At 43.7% G+C, this 24,814-nt stretch overlaps 1 protein-coding gene across 1 annotated transcript in view; it reads left to right on the top strand.

The window, feature by feature from the left end:
• LOC143940041 (vomeronasal type-2 receptor 26-like) overlaps positions 1 to 24,814 on the top strand; it is a 90,545-nt gene that overhangs the window by 12,369 nt on the left and 53,362 nt on the right. The window contains exons 3-5 of the mRNA XM_077461089.1: positions 1,319 to 2,095; positions 13,020 to 13,253; positions 23,441 to 23,564. Coding sequence (XP_077317215.1) covers positions 1,319 to 2,095; positions 13,020 to 13,253; positions 23,441 to 23,564 — 1,135 coding nt within the window. The remainder of the gene's footprint in view (positions 1 to 1,318; positions 2,096 to 13,019; positions 13,254 to 23,440; positions 23,565 to 24,814) is intronic.

Below are 24,814 nucleotides of genomic sequence, written 5' to 3'. Positions count from 1 at the left end.
CGAGAGAAACGTAGTTTATCTTTTGCTGACTTATTTTTTAAAATGTGGGGAAACAGTTTTTTTTTTCTGGCAAGCCAGAATCAGTGATCCCAAAAAGCAGATCACAAGTAAAGCCAGGTTGATGTTGGTCTCCTGATTTGCATAGTTTTTCTGGGTATGGGTACTCAGGCTCTGGCTGCATTCTACAGTATATAGAAATAAATGTTTTACTGCCCCTGAAATGTATTTAGCTGATTTATTCTAAAAGATCAGTTGTATTTTTAAATATTTGTACAGTGCAGTCTCTAATTATAATTTTAGTGCCAAGTAGATATGAATGGAACTTTGAAATATAGTAATGTTATAGTTAATAGCCAGGGCCGGTGTGAGGATTGTTGTCTTCACAGGCAATAGCATTTTTGGTGCCCCCCCCCATCCTCCGCCCAACCCCTCTTCTGCACAATGCATACCCCATGTCCTCTGCTCTGACCATCCCACAGTGGAAGTCAGCAGAGAAATGGACAGTGGCAGTATGGCTGCGGACTTTGTCAGTAGAGCAGAGAACGGGGTCAAACGAACAATAGAACAATGGATGGTGTCAATAGGGCAGTGGACAGTATCAGTTGTTTTTACCTTTGTTAGTATTTTTTTTATTATTTTCAACAATTTTTTATCAGCCCTTAAAGGAGCTTTGGGGAAATATCACCAAGAAATTAGATTGAGGACAGAATCCCCAATCTCCATCACTGCACCCTTAGCTACAGGAATGAACAGGAAGAGCACATCCTCCCTGTTCATTCACAAACCAACCAATCACTCACGGTTTTCATTCAGAAATGGTAGGGGCCAGTATATTATGAATTTACCATACCCTTCCCCGTTCTACATCCTGAAGCAATCCTGTGCCGCAGCTGGTGGGAGAAGAGATGAAGCTGGCAGCGCTATGGGAGGGGTTACCAGGGGAGCACATACAGTAAGTAGCCCGGGCAGCAGAAGGATGTAGAACCTGGATATGAGGAGTGGGAGGGGAAGCATATAGTGGAACAGATCCCCTGTATTTTCCTCCAGCAGCCGCAGAATGACGACGGGACAGAAAGGAGGAGAAGCAGTCTTTCAGAGGCTGCAGGAGGAAAATGCAGAGATCTGTTCCAGTGAATGCTAAAGTGTAAAACTTAATGTGAAAAGAAGGCCTCATGGTCCCTTAGAGCACAGGCAGGATCACCATTGCGATCATCAAAGCTCCACCAGCTCCACTCCCCATTCTGATGCCCTAAAGCGGGGGTCTAAGTAGACTTATGCTGGTGTCAGCCCTGTTAATAACTAATCCTCCTCTTTTCAGATCAGCTATGGAGCCACCGATTACTCTTTAAGTGACAGACTCCTTTACCCACATGTGTTCAGGACCGTTCAGAATGATCATGTCTATTATTTAGCAATTTCCAAACTAGTGAAACATTTTGGCTGGAATTGGGTTGGAATACTTTTTTCAGACAATGATACCGGAGATAATGAAGTGCAAATTCTGAAGAGACATTTGACTTCCCAGGAGATTTGCGTGGCTTTTGAGAAAAGAATGACCATGAATACAATGGATCAGTGGACAGACACACTTAGTAAAGTGCAGTGTAAAGTTTTAATATTTTGTGGTTCCTTCACAAGCAATGCTCGGGAATACCTTAGTGAATACTCTCAGTTCAATAGAAACAATATGATTATCCTTCCCCCAGGCTGGATTACACATGAAATCGGGATGATAACCATTTTGATAAATTTTATAACAAGTTTGTCTTTAAAGTTGAATGATCCGCAAATTCTTATTGATGAAAGTTTGTTTGATGACAATCTAATGACAAGACATTCACAAATTGGACTGTTGCTGGATGATCTGATCATTACATTTTACAATATAACATCAACTCAAAATGGGAAAAATATTTATTTCCAAAACGTTACTATTTTTGGTCAGAGTTTCATAAAAGTCTTCTTTCCACATATTGAAGGAAGTATGCTTTGCGAAGAATCTGTAAGAGTGTATATTGCAGTAGAAACTATGGTTGAAGCTATACATTTTTTCAACAAGTTTAATCACCATTTTAATATTAACAGATTTAAGCAGGTAAAACAGTATAGTGCAATAGTCTGTAAATTATTTTTTAGAATTTTTTTGTATAGGAACATAAGAAGGTACTTTGACAAGGGATGAGCCGAACACCCCCTGGTTCGGTTCGCAGAAGAACGTGTGAACAGGCAAAAAAATTTGTTTGAACGCGCAAACACTGTTAAAGTCTATGGGACACAAACGGGAAAAATCAAAAGTGATAATTTTAAGCGTTATTATGCTTTCATTTCATTTCATAAAATGTGTTTGGGGACCCGGGTCCTGCCCCAGGGGACATAAATCAATGCAAAAAAAAGTTTTTTTGGAAGCAGTGATTTTAATAATGCTTAAAGTGAAACAATAAAAGTGAAATATTCCTTTAAATTTCGTACCTGGGGGGTGTCTATAGTATGCCTGTAAAGTGGCACATTTTTCCCATGTTTAGGACAGTCCCTGCACAAAAGGATATTTCTAAAGGAAAAAAAAAAGTCTATGAAAAAAACGGCATAGGGGAAGGTGTTATAGTCGAGTGAGGGATACTAACATAGTGAATTTGTATGTTGGTGGTGTCATTTGCAAGAAGGAGTGCATTTTGGAGATACTATGGAGATTAAGGTACCGTATATACTCGAGTATAAGCCGAGATTTTCAGCCTCTTTTTTGAGGCTGAAAGTGCCCCCCTCGGCTTATACTCGAGTCATCGCTGTCTGCCCGCTCGATCAGCGTGTCGAGCAGACAGACAGCGGCCATTCTATTCAAAAGCCGCGCCTCCGGCTCCGCCTTCGCCTGTGATAGGCGGAACACTGAATTTCCCAGCAGCCTGTGTTCCGCCTATCACGGACATCGTATCATCCTCGTACTACGGACGAGGATGATACGACATCTGTGATAGGCGGAACACAGGCTGCTGGGAAATTCAGTGTTCCGCCTATCACAGGCGAAGGCGGCGGCGCAGCTTTTGAACTTTACAATGGCCGCCGACGAAGAGGGCACGGGACGGCACGGCACGGGACGGGACGGGACGGGGGCAAGGCAAGGCACGACACGGGACGGATGCAAGGAGGCAAGGCACGGCACGGGACGGATGCAAGGAGGCAAGGCACGGCACGGGACGGAGGCAAGGAGGCAAGGCACGGGACGGAGGCTCGGGACAAAGGTAGGCTGGACACACACACACACACACACACACACACACACACACACACACACACACACACACACACACACACACATGGAGACACACACAGGGATGGATGGATGGAGACACACACACACAGGGATGGATGGATGGATGGATGGAGACACACACACACAGGGATGGATGGATGGATGGATGGAGACACACACACACAGGGATGGATGGATGGATGGACACACACACACACAGGGATGGATGGACGGACACACAGGGATGGACGGACACACAGGGATGGACGGACACACAGGGATGGACGGACACACAGGGATGGACGGACACACACACAGGGATGGACAGGCATGTCTCACCCTCGGCTTATACACGAGTCAATAAGTTTGCCAGTTTTTTTGGGGGTAAATTGGGGGCCTCGGCTTATATTCGGGTCGGCCTATACTCGAGTATATACGGTAACAAGATTTGGACAGTGTTTGGCTGTGGAATCAAAACGAGAGGTCAGAGTCCAGGATTACACCTAGCGTGCTGACATGAGGGGATGGACTAATGATTGTGTTATTTATCTCGAAGGAAAAGTTTGGAGAGGCGAGATGGTCGAAGGAAATATATACTTTTTTGGGGGATAACCAATGCCCAAACATGCACTGGTAATCCCCATACTCAAAAAACCCTCACTAGAGCCCACCTGTTTGAATAACTTAAGACCCATCTCCCTGCTCCCGTTTGAACGCCTTGTCCATGACCTCACGGACAATAAACTTCTCATCCCCTACAGTCTGGCTTCAGCCCATGACATTCTACTGAAACTGCCCCTACTAAAACTCGTCAATGACCTACTAACTGCTAAAACCAATGGCCACTACTCCATACTCATACATTTAGACCTCTCTGCTGCCTTTGACACAGTTGACCACCTACTTCTCCTCAGCAAATTACACTCCCTTGGCCTCCGTGATTCTGCTTTATCCTGGTTCTCCTCCTAGCTATCTCAGCGCACTTTCAGTGTCACTCACAACTCCATCTCCTCCACTCCCCTTCCTCTTTCTGTTGGGGTACCCCAAGGTTCTGTTCTTGGTCCTCTCCTATTCTCACTCAATACCTCTTTCCTGGACCAGTTGATAACCTCCATGGTTTCCAATACCACCTCTATGCCAATGACACCCAGATCTATCTCTTCACTTCTCAACTCATTCCCTCGATCTCCTCACGGATCTCAAACTTACTGAATGAAATATCGATATGGATGTCACACCACATCCTCAAACTCAATCTAAAACTGAGCTTGTTACATTTTCTCCTTCACGGTCCCCCCCCCCCTCCCCGTGACATCACCATTAATATCAACAACACAACCATTGGTCCCTCCACACATGCCAGGTCCTGGGTGTAATCCTTGACTCTGACCTCTCCTTCAGCCCCCATATCCAATCACTGGCTAAATCCTGCCGCCTTCACCTCTGCAACATCTGCAGAATTTGACCCTTCCTGACTAATGACACCACAAAGCAACTCGTTCACTCCTTGATTATTTCCCACCTTGACTACTGCAACTCTCTCCTTAATGGCCTGCAACTCTCTCCTTAATGGCCTAGCCTTAATCAGGCTATCTCCCTTCAGTCTATTATGAATTCTGCTGCAAGAGTAATACACCTCACTAACCGATTCATTGCTGCTCCTCTCTGCCAATCCCTTCATTGGCTTACCCTACCCCACCGTGTAAAATTCAAAATGCTAGCCATAACATACAAGTCCATTCACAACATTGCCTCCATCTACATCACCAACCTCATCTGCAGATATCGCCCAAATCGTCCCCTCTGCTCCTCCCAGGACCTCCTGCTCTCTAGCCCCCTTGTTACCTCCTCCCATGCTCGCCTTCAAGACTTCTCCAGAGCTTCTCCCATCCTCTGGAACTCCCTGCCCCAGTCTGTCCGATCAGCCCCTACCCTGTCCACCTTTAGGAGATCCCTGAAAACTCATTTATTCAGGGAAGCCTATCCCACACCCACCTAACTGTCCCCGAGCCACCCCCATCAAATCATTCTCTGCAGCTATTACCTTTTGTACCACCACTACACTTTAGAATGTAAGCTCTATGAGCAGGGCCCTCCTGTACCTTTTGTATTGAACTGTACTGTAATCATGTTGTCCCCCCTATACATTATAAAGACCTGTGTAAACTGTTGGCGCTATATAACTCGTGAATAATAATAATAATAATAATAATAATAATAATTTTGCAACTTTTAGCATCTGACCAAATCTGAGGGCTGCAAAGGGAATTGGTTCTGAGACTTCCCTCTGCCAGACTTTGTGATCTCATGTCTGAACAGGGAAAGGGTATAGATTTTATCATATTTTACTAAGTGCAGGTCCTACTTTGGCCGCTGTCTGAATAGTAGCTTCATTGGGGCCCCAAAAAACAAACTGTATCTTTTTAGTAGAAGAATTAAGTTGGCCGTATACCAGAGCAGGAATAGGCTTAACTTTGAGCTGTGAGTGATCCTATCAGCACCTTGACAAACTTCTACTGAAACATTAAAAAAGGTGAATGGCCAATTGTTCATGCATAGATTTCTCTACACCGAATCTGTACGGCTGGATATTGAATTCAGACAGCCAAAGAACGCACGTCTGTCGACTATAGTAGCTGTCATTGTAGATTCATCCATCCATGATGTTTAGAGTATAAATCTGTGCATGAATACAGAAGATAAAAGATTAGAGGATCCAGAATGTGGTATTTAGGTCTAACATAGAGGCTTTTACACTCCTGTATTGGCTGGCGGACATGTAGGGCCCTCTCAAACATAAACATTTTACACATTAAAGCATACACTTAAGAATTTGCACAAGCAACACATTGTTCAGAGAGAGACATGCATCCCTGTTATCTTGGAACAACTTATCAGACAGACCTCTAGATATCCAAATTCCTTATGTTTGATAGCAGGTTCTCAAAATTTCCACCAACAAAACTTTGTTGTCGGAAAGTCCGATCGTGTGTAAACAAGTCAGTCACACAAAAGTTTGCGCATGCTCGGAATCAAGCAGAAGGAGCCGCACTGGCTATTCGACTTCCTTTTTCTTGGCTCGTCATATGTGTTGTACGTCACTGTGTTCCCATGTTTGTAATTGTTGGCCAACATTTGTGTGACCGTGTGTATGCAAGACAAGTTTGAGCCAACAACCATCGAATAAAAATTCACTGTTTTGTTGGCGGAAAGATTAACTTGCTCCATGATCCACATACAGTAAAAGGTTTTCTAAGAACATTTTACACATTAAAGTTTACACTTAAGAATTTGCACAAGCAACATATTGGGGTTGATTTACTAAAACGGGAGAGTGTAAAATCTGGTGCACCTGTGCATGGTAGCCAATCAGTTTCTAAGTCCAGCTTCTTCAATTAAGCTTTGACCAAAAAAAATCAGAAGCTGGTGGGTTTCTATGCACAGCTGCCAGATTTTGCACTCTCCAATTTTAGTAAACCGACCCCATTGCTGTTTGCAGAACAAGAAGATTAACTGTTTCCATGTTACAAACAAAACGCGTTCTAAGAATCTAGAGAAGAGCCATGTGTTCTAACATCTTTCTTCAAAACAATCTAACATTAACTTTTGAGCACTGTAATGTTATTTAATCATTAGCAAAATACATAGAATTATACTTCTTTATCAGAACTTTTGTGATAGATAGATCTGCACATGTACAGGCATACCCCTCTTTTAAGTACAAAGTTTATTTACTAAAGCTGGAAAGTGCAAAATCAGGCTCACTTCTGCATAGAAACCAATGAGGTTCTAACCCCAGCTTGTTCAATTAAGCTTTGGTAATAAAACCTGGAAGCTCATTGGTTTCTATGCAGAAGTGAGCCTGATTTTGCACTTTCTAGCTTTAGTAAATAAACCCCGTTGTGTACTTAGAAATGGGTTATGCCTGTATTCACCCATATCATACAGTGCCTTGAGAAATTGTTTCTACCTCTTGAAATTTACCACATAATTTATCATGTTACTACCAAAAACTTACATTTATTTTTTATGTGATAAACAATACAAAGTGGCACGTAATTGTGAAGTGGAAGGAAAATCATAAATGTTTTTCAATTTTCTTTACAAATCTTTGAAAAGTGTGCATTCAGCCACCTTTACTCTGATACCCCTAACTAAAATCTAGTGGAACCAATTGCCTTCAGAAGTCACCTAATTAGTAATAGAATCCACCTGTGTGTAATTTAATCTCAGTATAAATACATATGTTCGGTGAAGACCTCATAGATTTTTTTTTTTTTAGAAAGCCTTAGTGAACCAACAGCATCATGAAGGCCAAGGAACACACCAGACAGGTCAGGGATAAAGTTGTGGGGAAGTTTAAAGCGGGGTTAGGTTATAAAAATAAACAAAAAACAAGCTTTGAATATCTCATGGATCACTGTTCAATCCATCATCCGAAAATGGAAAGAGTATGGCACAACTGCAAACCTACCAAGACATGGCCGTCCACCTAAACTGACAGGTCAGGAAAGGAGAGCATTCATCAGAGAAGAGCCACGAGGCCCATGGTAGCTCAAGTGGGGGAATCTGTCCACAGGGCAACTATGATGCCTCATACACACTATCAGTTTTTCTGCTGAGTTTTTCCTTCAGATTTACCAAAACCATATAATATGACATCAAACCTTAAAGAGGAAGTAAACCCTGATGAGTTTACTTCCTCTTTCATTCCCTGCAAAGGCAAAGCATAATGGACTACTATGCATCCCATAAGTGCCCATCAGTGCAGCCTCACCAGCGAATATCAATGAAGGAGAAAAATTATCCGATTGCAAAATTTTATAACAAACTATGAAACATGTTTGTTTTTTTTTTAAAAAAATCTGTCTTTTTTTGTTTGTTTAGCAAAAAAACAAAAACAAATGATGATTAAATACCACCAAAAGAAAGCTCCATTTGTGTGAAAACAATGATAGCAATTAATTTGGGTACAGTGTTGCATGACCGCGCAATTTTCATTCAAAGTGCGTCAACCCTGAAAAGCTAAAAATTGGTCTGGGCAGGAGGGGGGTTTAAGCGCCCAGTAAGTAAGTGGTTAATAAATAAAGTGATCTTTGTGATATCTTCAAAGTATAATTTACACACCGCTCCGTGCTCCGCATTCATTATTAGCACTTCACCAGAAATACGCGCTTCTTGAATTCTTCACTTGAATTTGTTGCACACGTTCACTAGTATGAAAGCATTGGTGGAAATTTGGAAATAATTTTTAGTGTACTGAATGATTGTTTTATTTTATCCATACAGCGCTGCAATTGTTTGATGCATGATGTATTGGGTTGGCGACGTTCAACGCAGCTGCAGTAAAATGTTGAAGTTTGTTTGCACGCTTTGCTTTATTTATCAATAAGTGCAAAGTATTTAAAGTAAATGCCTACATATGTAATATATATCTGTAATCATTTGCAAAGTTCATTAAAAAAAAAAAAAACAACAAAAAAAAAAAAAAAAAAACGTGTTATACTTACTGTGTAATGGGTTTTATTGCATCCTCTTCTTCTTGGGTCCCCCACAGGTGCTCTTGGCTCCTCCCCTTTGACCAGCACTCTGAATAGCAAGCCGATTACTATAGGAGCACTGGTGTGTGCTCGCTACTGAGCCCTCGCTCTATGTGTCCTTAAGACACATAGAGCCGTGACTTGCCCCCCCCCCCCCCCCCACTCTCTACTCATTGGCTCACTGGCTGTGACTAACAGCAATGGGAGTCAATGGAATCATGTACAAAAACTGTACTGCGTCGCTTTTATCCGACAAGTGTGCGTTGATGCAACTCTGTACCCAAACAAAATTGGCATCCTTTTTTTCCAACAAATAGAGCTTTATTGTGGTGGTATTTGATCACCTCTGCAGTTTTTATTTTTTGCGCTATAAATAAAAAAAAAGAGCGACAAGTTTGAAAAAAAAATATATATATTTTTTTTACTTTCTGTTATAAAACATACCCAATAAAAAAAAATTAAAAATCAAATATCTTCATTAATATAGGCCAATATGTATTCTGCTACATATTTCTGTTAAAAAAAAACAAAAAAACAATAAGCGTATATTGATTGGTTTGCACAAAATTTATCATGTCTACAAACTATGGGATATTTTTTGGCTTTTTTATTTTTACTAGTAACGGTGGTGATCATCGATTTTTTTAATGGGACTGCTATATTGCAGCGGACAGATCGGACAATAAAGCCCCGTACACACTATCAGATTGTCTGCTGAGTTTTTCCTTCAGATTTACCAAAACCATGTAGTGGAAGGATCTGCCTGATTGCATACACATTGAAACTCCTAAGGTTTGACCTCATATTACATGGTTTTGGTAAATCTGAAGGAAAAACTCAGCAGACAATCTGATAGTGTGTACCGGGCTTAAGTGATACTTTTTGGGAACCAGTGACACCAATACAGTGAACAGTGCTAAAAATGCACTCTCACTGTACTAATGACACTGGCAGGGAAGGGGTTAACATCAGAGGCGATAAAAGGGTTAAGTGTGCTCCTAGGGGGAGGGATTACTAACTGTGTGGGGGATGGCTTAACTGGAGGAAAAGAGATCTGGGTTTCTGCTTAGCAGAAACACAAGATCTCCATCTTGCTCTCTGACAGAACAGTGGTCTGCCGTGTGTACATCTCATCTGCCGGACCCTACTAATTGGCTCCCGCTGTGTCCAATCACATCGGGAGAGGGGTCGCGGGTGGCGCGCATCCCCAGACCCGGAAGAAGAGACAACGTACATGTACGTTGTTTTCCTGCAGCCGGGCAGCCCTGCTGCTGTAAATATGCGGCGGCCGCTCTGGAAGCAGTTAAAGTGGTATTAACCCCTTCCCGACCGTCTCCCATACATATATGGCAGCAGGTTGGCTCTCCTGCGGCTCTTTTAAGAGACATAGCAGGCGCGAATGCCGTCGGCCACCCGCGATCGTGGGCACGAGAGAAAGAATGGGGATAGAGAAAGAATGGGGATTTGCATATGTAAACACACAGATCCCTGTTTTGACAGGGGATGAGAGACAGATCATGTGTTCCTACTAAGAAGGAACAGCGATCTGGCTCCTTCTCTAGTCAGTCCCCTCCCCTCACAGTTAGAAACACCCCCCCAGGGAACACATTTGACCTCTTGATCGCCCCTTAGTTTTAACCTCTTCCCTACCAGTGATATTTATACAGTAATCAGTGCATTTTTATAGCATTGATCGCTGTATAATTGTCACTGGTCCCAAAAATGTTTCAAAAGTGTGCGATCTGTCCGCCGCAATGTTGCAGTCCCACTAAAAATCACAGCTCACCTCCATTACTAGTAAAAATGAAATAAATAATAAAAATGCCATGAATCTATTCCCTATTTTGAAGACGCTATAACTTTTGAGCAAACCAATCAATATAAGTTGCATTATTATTGGGGTATTTATTATAGAAAAATTAAAAAAAAATTTTTTCTAAATTATTGCTCTTTTTTTGTTTATAGCGCAAAAAATAAAAAGTGCAGAGGTGATCAAATACCACCAAAAGAAAGCTCTATTTATGGGGAAAAAAAGGACATCGGTTTTGTTTGGGTACAGTGGCACACGACTGAATAATTGTTTTTCAAAGTGACGCAGTCCCGTATCGCAAGAAATGGCCTGGTTATTAAATCTTTCTAGGACTGAAGTGGTTAAACCTAAAAGCAAAAACATAATATATTGCATCTTACCAATCATTAGATGTGGTGGCTGCATTACTTTTCTTTTCTTTGGCTTTTCCTCTCCTCTGTTTTCACCTGGAGATCTGGTCCTTAACACGCCTCCTCTATTAGAGCTCCTCCCACTTTGGTTGAAGGATCACAGGGGGTACATTTGGACAGCAGCATTGTCAGTATAGGGGGAGGGGAGTGTTAGATGATTTAGATACAGCAAAAAAATTAAAACCATTCTCCAGTGAATGAATTATAATCAGTTACAGCAAACTGTTTTTTTTTTCCTTTTGGGATAAAGGTTTTACATAAATATAAAAAGCTGGTCATTGTAAGCACCCCCTACCAGTGTTAAATGGTTTGCCCCATCTTTGTAAACTGATGCATTCTGCAGGAGAGCCTGTTCTATTGAAAAACAACAGGCTTACTGGCAGGATCACCAGATCATCACACCTAAGATTTTGTAAGCTGCAATATAAACATAAAACATATTTAAACAATGGAGTCTCAGCTTCACATATGGGTGTTACCTACATACAAATACAGCCTGCCTAGGAATGTCCACCCCTCCAGACTAATATCCATCGGGGCATTCTGATATGTACATACCTCCTCCCAAGAGACTTGAGGCACAGTGCTGTGATGTTTTAGGAAGCTATCTACCAATCTGCTAGTCCCTCCTACCAGCCATGATCTGCCTTCATTTCACAGAAAGCCACAGAGCCCCAGTGATGACATCAATGAATCAAAAATAAGGTACATAATAGACATGTGCACTGCTTAAAAATGTGTTCATTTTCGTTTTATTCGTTTTTTGTTTTTTTTCCGGAAATTCGAAAATTTGAAAAATTTGAAAATTTGTAATTCGTGAATTCCTTAATTAGAAAATTTAAAAATTCGTAATTCATAAATTAGAAAATTTGGAATTCATAATTTTCGTAAATTCTTAAATTCGAAAATGTGAAAATTTTAACATTTGGCAATTTGAAAATTTAAAATTCGTAAATTTGGAAATTCGAGAATTCCGAATTTGTAAATTCAGAAATTCAAAACTTTGAAATTCAGAAATTCGAAACTTTGGAATTCAGAAATTCGAAAAATTCGGAAATTTGAAAATTCGACAATTCGTAAATTTGGAAATTTCAAGAATTAGTAAATTTGAGAATCCGAAAATAAGAAAGGAAAATCTCAAAATTAGAAAGAACGAAAATCCAAAAATCCAAAAAATCTAAATGATAACTGACTAACTAACTAATAATAACTAACTATTAAATTATAGGTATTGGAATTTCCTTTCAAATTTGGCTGTTAGTGAATGTAACAAATACAAATTTATCTGAAGTTACGAGTTATCCAAAATAAAGAATGCTGCATCTAAACAAATGGAACAAAACGAAATAATAATAAATAGTAATACATTATTATTATTACTGTTTATATTTATTATTATTAATTTGTTACATTCCATTTGTTTAGGTAAGGCATTCATTATGACAGATAATTTATAACTTTGGATAAATATGTAACAGCCAAATTTTAAAGGAAATTGTAATACCTATAATTTAATAAGTTATTATAAGTTAGTTATTATTTCAGATTTTTGAGTTTTCATGTCTTTTAAATTTTCAGATTTTCATTCTTATTTTTAGATTTCCGAATTTCTGAATTTTAGAATTTCCAGATTTTCTGAATTTTTGAATTCTAAATTTCTGAATTTTTGAATTTTGAAAATTTGAAATTAAAAAATTCAGAAATTCAAATTTTCTCATTTCCAAATCCCCGAATTTCGAATTTCAGAATTTTCTCATTTCCAAATTCCTGAAATTACCAATTTCCAAATTTTAAACTTTTTGAAAATCCGTATTTCCAAATATTCGAATATTCGGAAATACGAAATTCTGAAATTCAAATTTTCGCACTTCCGAATCTACGAATTTCCAAAATTTGAATATATATCCACACTGTATATTACATTGATATAGGGAGATGGAGAAATAAGGGACAGCAACATATAAATTGTTTAAACTTCCGTTTTAACTTGTTTGAGGTTTTTCTGTTTCCTCCAGTTGCATAAATATGTGAAACAAATAAAAAATCCATATAAGACGGGAGACAGAATGACCTTGTTTGATGAAAACGGTGAATTTCCTTTCCACTACAAAATAGTAAATTGGGCGAAGTCTAATGGACGCTTAAGATCAGTCGATACTGATGTTGGTTGGTACACACCATGGGCTAAAGATGAAGACCAACTTCACATTGACCCCAACAAAATAACATGGGATGAAGACAACAATACGGTGAGGAGGAGAACCTGAGGCTCTCACTTTTCATGACATTGGCTGCCGAATGGACAGTTTTCTCACCAGATGTGTAACAATTATAGTCATTCAAAGACATTTCATAATGTTACCCATGAACTTTATTACTTCAAATATTATATTAGTCTCATCTGCCCTTCACATATAAGTATAAATAACACCATAAATTAACCACTTGCCCACTAGACACTTTTCACCCCTTCCTGCCCAGGTCATTTTTCAGCGCTGTCACATTTCAAATGAAAATTGCGTGGTCACGCTGCACTGTACCCATATATAGATGTTATCATATTTCTCATCCAATTTTTTTTTTTGGGTGGTATTTAACCAGTTCCCGACCAGCGCACGCCGATGTACGTCGGCAGAATGGCACGGGCAGGCAAATGGGTGTACCTGTACGTCCCTTTAAATTTGCCGCCCTGCCATCGGGAGCGCGCCGCCAGCGGCGCGCTCCAAATGCTGATCGGGACCCCCCGTGAGTCCGGTCGCGGGTCCCCCGGACTCGATCAACGCGGGCATACCCGCGATCATCTCACGGGGCAGCCGAATGAAGAAATGCGGTTGTAAACAGAATTTCTCCATTCTGACTAGCAACTAGTGACGCTGATCTCTGCTCCATGTGATTGGAGCAGAGATCAGTGTTCGCTAAATGAAAGCCCAGCCCCCAACAGTTAGTAACACACCCCTAGTAACACTTTACCCCTACACTGCCACCCACTGGTTAACCCCTTCACTGCTAGTGTCATTTACACAGGAATCACTGCATTTATATAGCAGTGATTGCGGTATAAATGACAATGGTCCCAAAAATGTGTCAAAAATGTCCGATGTGTCCGCCATAATGTCGCAGTCACAATAAAAATCGCTGATCACCGCCATTACTAGTAAAAAAAATTATTAATAAAAATGCCATAAAACTATCCCTATTTTGTAAACGCTATAACTTTTGCGTAAACCAATAAATAATCGCTTATTGCAATTTTTTTTACCAAAAATATGTAGAAGAATACGTATCGGCCTAAACTGAGGGAAAAAAATAGTTTTTTATATATTTTTGGGGGATATTTATTATAACAAAAAGTAAAAAATAATGCGTTTTTTTCAAAATTGACGCTCTATTTTTGTTTATAGCGCAAAAAATAAAAACCGCAGGGGTGATCAAATACCACCAAAAGAAAGCTCTGTTTGTGGGAAAAAAAAGGACGTCAATTTTGTTTGGGAGCCAAGTCGCATGTCAGTTAAAGCGACGCAGTGCCGAATCGCAAAAAGTGGTCTGGTCTTTGACCAGCAAAATGGTCCGGTCTGTAAGTGGTTAATCACCACTGGGGTTTTTATTTTTTGCTAAATAAACAAAAACATTTTTTTTTTTGGAATTTTTTTTGCAAACAGGTAATTTTACTCCGTCACTGATGTGCACTGATGAGGCTGCACTGATGGGCACTGATGGACACTGATATAGCGGCACTGGTATGCAGCACTGATGGGCACTGATAAAGGGGGCACTGATAAGTGACACTGATGAGGAGGCACTGATGGGCACTAATAGGCAGCACTGATGGACACTGATGAGGCGGCACTGATAAGTGACACTGAAGAGGAGGCACTGAAGGGCACTGATAGGCAGCACTGATGGGCACTGATGAGGTGGCACTGATGGGCACTGATAGGCAGCACTGATGGGCACTGATAGGCAGCACTGATGGGCACTGATAGGCAGAACTGATGGGCACTGATGAGGAAGCACTGATGGGAACTGATAGGCAGCACTGATGGGCACTGATAAGGTGGCACTGATGGGCACTGATAGGCAGCATGATAAGTGACAATGATGAGGAGGCACTGATTGGCACTGATTGGTAGGACTGATGGACACTGATTGGCAGCACTGATAAGTGACAATGATGAGGAGGCACTGATTGGCTCTGATTGGCAGCACAGATGGGCACTGATAGGCAGCACTGATTAGTGACACTGATGAGGAGACACTGATGGGCACTGACTGACAGCACTGATTGACAGCACTGATGGGCACTGATTGGCAGCACTGATGGGCAGTGATTGGCAGCACTCATGAGCATTGATTGGCATCCCTGATTACCAGTGCTGATGCCCCTTTAACACAAGACAGTTATTGGCTCTCTTCTACTCTCTTCACAATGTCAGCATGAGAAAAGAAAAGCCCATAACCAGCTTGTGTTTACATCCTGTGATCAGCTGTCATTGAACACAGGTGATCACTTGGAAAAGGGCTACTATGATTGGCCCTTTACCCTGATCTATGATCATCTGAGTCCCATGGACTCAGTGATCAAAGAGGACAATCCCAGGAGGTTGTCCATGGATGACCACCCAGCAAAGTAATCCTGCGCAGTAGTCATCTATAGTGTGGGCAGGATGTGGTTAAAAAATGAAAGTAAAGTATTTTTCGGGATTATTTCTTACTCTTACTCATAGACTATGGGGTTCCCCATGGGGAATAACTTCTGTCCCCCCAGGTTAAAATAATTAACATGTTTGTAAACCGTAAGAGTGAAATTCTCTTTTTTCCTTGTGTTTGCTCTATTAAATATACAATTGTAAACATTTTGTTATACCTGTTCAAATTACAAAATAAAAAATAAGGCAAGGCTGACACCAGTCTACAGAAAACAAATATTACACTTTCAAGTGCAAGTAAACCTGAAATACATATTATATATATATATATATATATATATATATATATATATATATATATATATTTTTTTTTTTTTATTTATTATTTTTAATATGTTAGGCATCACTATATCACTATTTTCGGTTTTCATTTTTTGGGAATCCTTTGCAATTTTTTACCCGGAGATCACACCAGTAGCAGCACTTCCTATAGCAGGCTGACAACACCAATCAACTTCCTCAATATTATCATCAGCATTGTAAGTCTGCCATGAGTTCTCCTCCAGTGTGAGGCGGTGGCTTAGTCTTGTCTAGTGATGGCCGAACGGTTCGCCCGGCGGTCGTTTCGCGGCGAATTTCCGACATTCGCGGTCCGCACGTTCGAACGCCTTTTTCCGTCGTTCGCCGCGGCGGACTTACGTGTTTAATGTATACAAGAACTTTAACCTTTGGTGACACGTTTATCATGTGATACAGGACAGCCAATTGAGACATGACAGCACATGGACACTTGTACATTCCCCCTAACCTATAAATACACCCGATCCGGTGGCCATTTTACATTCTTTCTTCTGTTACGATAGGGACAGGTTCCTGTGTGGAGTAGGGAGAGATAAACCACTAGCTATTTGGTACACAAAAGTTCTTTTCAGGACTGGTATAGGTGTTAGGTGTTGATAGGTTTGCTGTGCTGCTGATTCTTGCAGCAGCCTGAGTGTCTTTTGTTAGTTTAGAGAAAGGGAAAGGACGGTGTATGCTACAGGGACAGCCAGATTAGTCTTTCATCATCATCATCATCATCATCATCATTAGCTGTTACTATCAAGGTCCACAAAAGAGCTGTTCCAGTAACCACTAATCGTTCTCTTTTTTTGCCAATTTGTATAGGGACAGGAAGGAAGCAGTGTTGTCAGGCAGTGAGGGTAATTTTAAAGACTTGCTGTTATTATTAGTTCCACAAAGGTTCTTTTCAGGACTGGTATCAGTGGTACAGTAATAGGCTTGTACATGTATAATATTCTTTCTTCCAAATATAGAAAGGATATTATACTTGACTGCTGCCCTTCTGCTGCAGTCTGCTAAACATTCACAACTCACTTGTTCCACAAAAGTTCTTATAAGGACTGGTAACTTGGTATAGGGTGCTACGGTACATAGGCTTGAGTGCGGTACAGTCTGCTGTTCTGTAAGGACCGCTATCGGTCCACAATAGATAGGGTTGACGTGCACCACTGCTGACCGCTCACCTATACTGCAGCAGTCCTTCAGCGGTATAGGGACTGACGTACAGTCTGCTAATCACTAACACACAACCTGCTTGTTCCACAAAAGTTCTTATAAGGACTGGTAACTTGGTATAGGGTGCTACGGTACATAGGCTTGAGTGCGGTACAGTCTGCTGTTCTGTAAGGACCGCTATCGGTCCACAATAGATAGGGTTGACGTGCACCACTGCTGACCGCTGCCCTATACTGCAGCAGTCCTTCAGCGGTATAGGGACTGACGTACAGTCTGCTAAACACTAATACACAACCTGCTTGGTCCACAAAAGTTCTTATAAGGACTGGTAACTTGGTATAGGGTGCTACGGTACATAGGCTTGAGTGCGGTACAGTCTGCTGTTCTGTAAGGACCGCTATCGGTCCACAATAGATAGGGTTGACGTGCACCACTGCTGACCGCTCACCTATACTGCAGCAGTCCTTCAGCGGTATAGGGACTGACGTACAGTCTGCTAATCACTAACACACAACCTGCTTGTTCCACAAAAGTTCTTATAAGGACTGGTAACTTGGTATAGGGTGCTACGGTACATAGGCTTGAGTGCGGTACAGTCTGCTGTTCTGTAAGGACCGCTATCGGTCCACAATAGATAGGGTTGACGTGCACCACTGCTGACCGCTGCCCTATACTGCAGCAGTCCTTCAGCGGTATAGGGACTGACGTACAGTCTGCTAATCACTAACACACAACCTGCTTGTTCCACAAAAGTTCTTATAAGGACTGGTAACTTGGTATAGGGTGCTACGGTACATAGGCTTGAGTGCGGTACAGTCTGCTGTTCTGTAAGGACCGCTATCGGTCCACAATAGATAGGGTTGACGTGCACCACTGCTGACCGCTGCCCTATACTGCAGCAGTCCTTCAGCGGTATAGGGACTGACGTACAGTCTGCTAAACACTAATACACAACCTGCTTGGTCCACAAAAGTTCTTATAAGGACTGGTAACTTGGTATAGGGTGCTACGGTACATAGGCTTGAGTGCGGTACAGTCTGCTGTTCTGTAAGGACCGCTATAGGTCCACAATAGATAGGGTTGACGTGCACCACTGCTGACCGCTCACCTATACTGCAGCAGTCCTTCAGCGGTATAGGGACTGACGTACAGTCTGCTAATCACTAACACACAACCTGCTTGTTCCACAAAAGTTCTTATAAGGACTGGTAACTTGGTATAGGGTGCTACGGTACATAGGCTTGAGTGCGGTACAGTCTGCTGTTCTGTAAGGACCGCTATCGGTCCACAATAGATAGGGTTGACGTGCACCACTGCTGACCGCTGCCCTATACTGCAGCAGTCCTTCATCGGTATAGGGACTAAGAGTTTTGTCACAGGGTCATTTAAAAAATGACAGGCAGAGGAAGAGGCAGGCCCTTCCGCAGGGGTGGTAGGGGTAGGGCAGGAGCAACAGGCTTGAGCCAAAGTGGGAAGTTGCAGAAGGTGCGTTCAATTACTTTAAAGGATGCACCAGACTTGGTTGAGTGGCTCGCTCAGCCTTACTCTTCTGCACCCTCCTCATCCTCTCGATCTGCACCCTCTTCTTCACTCTCTGCTATGTGCACCCCCAAAGACACTACCACCAACAACACGACCACCACCACCACCACCACATACCTTCCGCTTGAGTCACTGGAATTATTTTCCGATCCATATCAAGAGGACATTTCTGATGCGCAGCCACTCTTGGTATTGGATCAGGAAGAGGAGGTAGCAACAAGCGCTACTCAGCAGTCTGACGCCAGTACCCAGATCAGCCCAAGGAGGAGGTTGGTCCCCGGTGTTGCTGCCTACTCCGAGATCTCTACTTATAGCGGTGGGGAAGGTGACGTTGATGATGACGTGTCTAGTGATGTCACGTGGGTGCCCACAAGAGAGGAAGAGGAGGGGAGTTCAGAGGGAGATATGGACCAGCAGATAGGGAGGAGAAGCAGCAATGACTTACATTGCACAGCAGGGACAAAGCAGACTGCAAATGTATCAGGAGCGAGTCATCGACCATGTACGGTCACATCTGGCGCTCCCAGGACACCGGCACATGGCTCCGCAGTGTGGGCTTTTTTTAACGTGTCCGCTGCTGACAATAGCGTTGCCATCTGCAATCTTTGCAGTCAACGCGTTAGTCGCGGTAAGCCCAATACTCACCTAGGGACGACCGCCTTAAGAAGGCACATGAGCAGCCATCACCGAGCCCAGTGGGAGCAACGGAACACACAAAGCCACACTGCAGGCTCTCACCGTCCAGCCTCGTCTTCTACTTCTCCTTCTCCTCTCTCCTCACAATTGTCCTCCACTCCACCTTCCATCACGCCAAGCTCACATTTTTCTGCAAAAAGGCAGGCTTCCGTGGGCCTAATGTTTGAGCGTAAAAAAATGATGACGCCGGATAACCCTCTTGCCCAACGGTTGGCGGCTGGCTTGTCAGAACTCATAGCCCGCCAACTACTGCCATATAAACTGGTGGACTCGGAGGCCTTTCGCAAATTTGTGGCCATTGGAACACCACAATGGAAGGTCCCAGGAAGGAAGTATTTCTCAGAGAAGGGCATCCCAGAGCTATATGGCCATGTTCAGCGGCAAGTGAATGTATCTCTGGCACACAGTGTCGGTGCCAAGATACATCTGACCACAGACACGTGGTCTAGCAAACACGGGCAGGGAAGGTATATCAGTTTTACTGCCCACTGGGTGAACCTTCTGACGGCCGTCAAGCATGTAACCCGTGGCACCCGTGTAGATTTGGTTTTACCGCCACGGATTGCATGCAGGCCTGACTCTTCTTCTCCTCCTCCTACTCCATCCTCCTCCCTCTCCTCCTCAGCTGCCTCCTCCTTTTCCGCTGCTAGCGTCTCTTCCACTGCACCGCCCAAGCTCCCCAGAACCTATTCCACATGCCAGGTGAGACGTTGCCATGCCGTGCTGCGTCTGTTGTGCCTGGAAGCAAAGAGCCACACTGGCCCGGCACTCCTTTCAGCTTTGCGTTCACAGGCAGATGAGTGGCTAACACCGCTCAATTTGACAGTTGGTAAAGTGGTGTGTGACAACGGTGCCAATCTGCTTAGCGCATTGAAACAGGGCAAAATCACGCACGTGCCGTGCATGGCACACGTCTTAAACTTGGTCGTGCAGCGATTCCTTGTCAAATACCCTGGGGTCCAGGACATCTTGCGGCAGGCAAGGAAAATCTCGGCCCATTTCAGAAGATCTTACACGGCCATGGCTCGCCTTGCTGACATTCAGCGGCGACACCATCTGCCGGTCAGACGTCTTATTTGCGATTGCCCGACGCGATGGAACTCAACCTTCTATATGCTTGATAGGCTGCTCCAGCAGAAACGTGCAGTTAACGTCTACCTGTATGAACTCTGCGAAAGAAACGGTTCTGGGGAGCTGGGTTTTTTTTCACCGCGCCAGTGGCTGCTCATGCGCGACACATGCAGACTTCTGCGGCCATTTGAGGAGATCACCAAACTGGTCAGTCGCAGCCATGGCGCCATCAGTGACATGGTACCTTATGCCTTCTTTCTGGAGCGTGCATTGCGTCGTGTCATTGATCAGGCTGTGGAGGAGCAGGAGCGGGAAGATGAGGAAGTCGCAATGCTGGATGAATTCCCAGGGGGGGCTACTCTATCTGAGACAAGTCAACAACAGGAGTCTGATGAGGAGTCAGAGGAGGATGGTGCCGGGGCGGATGAGCAGGAGCAAGAAGAGCATGCTTTAAACCTTTCTGGGATCCCTGTTGTGCGAGGATGGGGAGAGGAGAATGAAGAGGACGACATTATCCTGGATGATGAGCAGGAGCCAGGCCACCACACCGCTTCCACTTTAGTGCAAATGGGGGCCTTCATGCTCCAGTGTTTTAATAGGGACCCCCGTATAAAAAGCATGAGGGTCAAGGACCAGTACTGGGTGGCAACGTACTTAGACCCCCGGTACAAACACAAAATGGCGGAAATGTTACCGCCGTCGCAGAGGGCTGTCAGAATGCAGCACTTCCAGGCCTTGCTTCGAGAAATGCTGCATTCTGCTTTTGCGTGCGCTGGCAGAGGAGCAATTCCCACTCCCAGAGAAGGATTTGCGGGTACCAATCCAACAGCGCCTGCAAGAAGAGGCCGGTTTGAAGATGTGTTGGTGACTTCGGATATGAGGTCATTCTTTCAGCCGACCCATCGACAGGTGTCATCCGGATCCAGCATCAGGGAACGCCTAGACCGTCAGGTGTCCGACTACATTGGGTTAACGGCCGATGTGGACGCTCTGAGGAGTGATGAACCCCTAGACTACTGGGTGGGCAGGCTTGACCTCTGGCCAGAGCTTGCCCAATTTGCAATCGAACTGTTGGCTTGCCCCTCATCCAGTGTCCTGTCCGAAAGGACGTTCAGCGCAGCAGGGGGGATTGTGACCGATAAGCGTACTCGCCTAGCTCACCACAGTGTTAACTACCTCACATTTCTAAAAATGAATGAGGCATGGATCTCGGAGGAATTCAACACATGTGACCAGTAGACCATGTATATGTCTATAAACTATTTTTTTAATCAAGCACACAGACCTTCTTAATTCATTTGGCTCACTTCCTTGACCCAAAAAAGCACACCGTACTATATGCCCCTACCCTCCTCTTTGAAGAGGTTGAGCGGTGTCATATTTCTACTGGGGCTGCTTATGATATCCCTGTGCTGTGCTGACTTCCTCCTGGGGGTTCTTATTATGAAGGGATCACACTATCCCTGTGCTGTGCTGACTTCCTCCTGGGGGTTCTTATTATGAGGGGATCACACCATCCCTGTGCTGTGCTGACTTCCTCCTGGGGCTGCTTACGGTGCTGCTGTCAGTGCTGTATGTCACGGTGCTGCTGTCAGCGCTGTATGTCACGGTGCTGCTGTCAGCGCTGTATGTCACGGTGCTGCTGTCAGCGCTGTATGTCACGGTGCTGCTGTCAGCGCTGTATGTCACGGTGCTGCTGTCAGCGCTGTATGTCACGGTGCTGCTGTCAGCGCTGTATGTCACGGTGCTGCTGTCAGCGCTGTATGTCACGGTGCTGCTGTCAGCGCTGTATGTCACGGTGCTGCTGTCAGCGCTGTATGTCACGGTGCTGCTGTCAGCGCTGTATGTCACGGTGCTGCTGTCAGCGCTGTATGTCACGGTGCTGCTGTCAGCGCTGTATGTCACGGTGCTGCTGTCAGTGCTCTGTATTACGGTGCTGCTGTCAGATGCCTCTATCACGGTGCATGTGTCATTCCGGTATGTCACGCTGCTGGTGATCATCTCCTGCACCCTCTTCTTTGCCTACCCTGGTCCCTGACCTTCCCTCTCCTCCATTGCCTTCATTAGCTCCATAGTCCTGAATTGTTAGAACAATTTCCCAAATAAAATAAAAATGCTTGTAGTTATCGATCCCAAATTCACCTCATACATGTATTATGTCATTGTCCAGATGGTGGGACTACGTTTTACCCCCTAATAATTACCACGTGGCCGCAAATTCGACATGAAGGTTTGCAAAGTTCGCCTCCCATTGAAGTCAATGGGGCCCGCGGCGAACGTTCGGTTTCGCGAACGTTTGGGTCCGTTCGCATTTCGCGTTCGCGAAACGTCCCGTCGGAAGTTCGTCCATCACTAGTCTTGTCAGCCTGAAATAAGAAGAGTAAGATCCCTTCCACACTTCGCTGCCTAGGGCGTCAGTGGTAAAGCGGCTCTATTTTTAGCAACTCTTTACCGTAGTTTTAGCGACGCTATTCAGCCGCTTTTGGGACAGTTTTAACCCCCGCTAGTGGGCTAAAAGGGGTTACATCTGCCCGCAAAACACCGCCGGAGCGGTATCACAGCGCTGCCCCATTGATTTCAATGGGGAGCAGTGGTGGAGGAGCGGTGAGCTCCAAAGAAGCTGCTGGCAGGACTTTTTCTGACGTCCTGCCAGCGCACCGCTACGGTGTGAAAGTCCTCGGGCTTTCACACTGGAGGAATGGAGACGCTTTTTTTAGGCACTATGCAGGTGCTATTTTTAGCGCTGTAGCGCCTGAAAAAATGCCTCCAGTGTGAAAGGGGTCTTATTCCTGGCAGGAACTCCAGACTGTACACTGAGAGACTTGCTGGCAGCTCTACTGAAAAATAGAAATATGCAATGGAAGACACATATAAGGAGAGACAGAAACAGTTTTCAACACACTCTTATTTAATCTCCAATGTTATTTCTCACAAGTCAATTTTTTTTTTTCACTTCCTGTTAGAAGCTGGAGTCTCGGTGTGTGGTCTCTTGTTTGCCCGGATACAGAAAAAAGCCAGGATCATCAATCCACACTTGCTGCTATGACTGTGTCCCATGTTCAGAAGGGCAGATATCCAATATGACTGGTATACCTTATATTTTTATATACATACTGTATATACAGTATATATACACATATACTATGTTTTGTAATATGAATTGCTTTTAACTTTAACATGAAATTCACAGACGTGCAAAAGCTGTAACATATATATAGTATACTGTATAGGTATGTACTATATATATATATATATATATATATATATAAATATATATATATATATATATGTAAGAAGGCCAGTATGGTGGCCTGAATTTATGGGAGGAACCCGGGGGTTATTTAACCAGCCCACTCGCCTGTGGTCTTTGTCGGTTTCCTGTGCGCAATACTACATCACTAGGCCGACTACTCGAGTTTCGCTGCCATTCGGATAAACTTCTCTCTACAAGAAGTCTCGTGGTTTTGTTCCCGTTCGTGTTTTTTGTACAACGTCTCTGGCTCGATTGGTAAGGGTCTCGATTGACCTTCCTTTACTAAAAACATTTCTATTGAGTGTCTCTCGAGTCATTTGTTGTGAAACCGGGTCGTTAGTCACTCGTACGCACTACGTATTGCAGCTCGCTTCATTGCACGGGCCTCATTTCAGTAGAATTGCTTAAACTGAAAATATTGCACTATTTTCGTCGCTTATTGTATTGTCTGCCTCGACACCGTGTTCCACAGACAAATTGTTGCCAGTCGCATCGCATGGCACAACGATTCGTGCCTCTGCCACGGCTGGCTCACTTGGATCATTTCATTTATAATTTCAAACATTTCACTCATTTCTGTCACATACTGCTCTCCGATTCGAACCCAGTCGCATCCGCAATGCGCCGATTCGTCCCGGTGTGCCCCAAGTTGCTCGGCCTCATTTCGGTACATGCTCCAGAGCCCGCTCGTTGTTAGTCATAGCCTTTGGCTTATCGATCCGGGTCTCTGTCATGGGAATCATTTCACTGTCACCTATTACGTCCTTGCTCGAAACCAGTCGCATTCACAATGCACAGGTTCGATCGGCGTGTCCCAGTTGCGTTGGCCTCATTTCAGTACATGCTCTAGAGCCCGCTCGTTGTTAGTCGCAGGTTTTTGCGACCTCCCCGATTCGTGTCTCTATCATGGGAATCATTTCATTATCACGTAATGCGCTCCGTTCGAATCCAATCACATCCCTGTGCGTCGATTCGTCTGGACGTCCCCCAGGTATTTTTTCAGCCTCATTTCAGTGCATGCTCCAGAGACCAGTTCGTTTTCCAGTCACAGTTCGCAGCTGGCCGATCTAGGCCTCTGTCATGA

The sequence above is a fragment of the Lithobates pipiens genome, unplaced genomic scaffold, assembly GCF_037356315.1.
Source record: "Lithobates pipiens isolate NorthernLeopardFrog02 unplaced genomic scaffold, aLitPip1_a1.2 Scaffold_3, whole genome shotgun sequence".
NCBI classification, from domain to species: Eukaryota; Metazoa; Chordata; class Amphibia; order Anura; family Ranidae; genus Lithobates; species Lithobates pipiens.
Note: the sequence above shows the minus strand (reverse complement) of the source record. Positions and strands in the feature narration are given on the sequence as shown.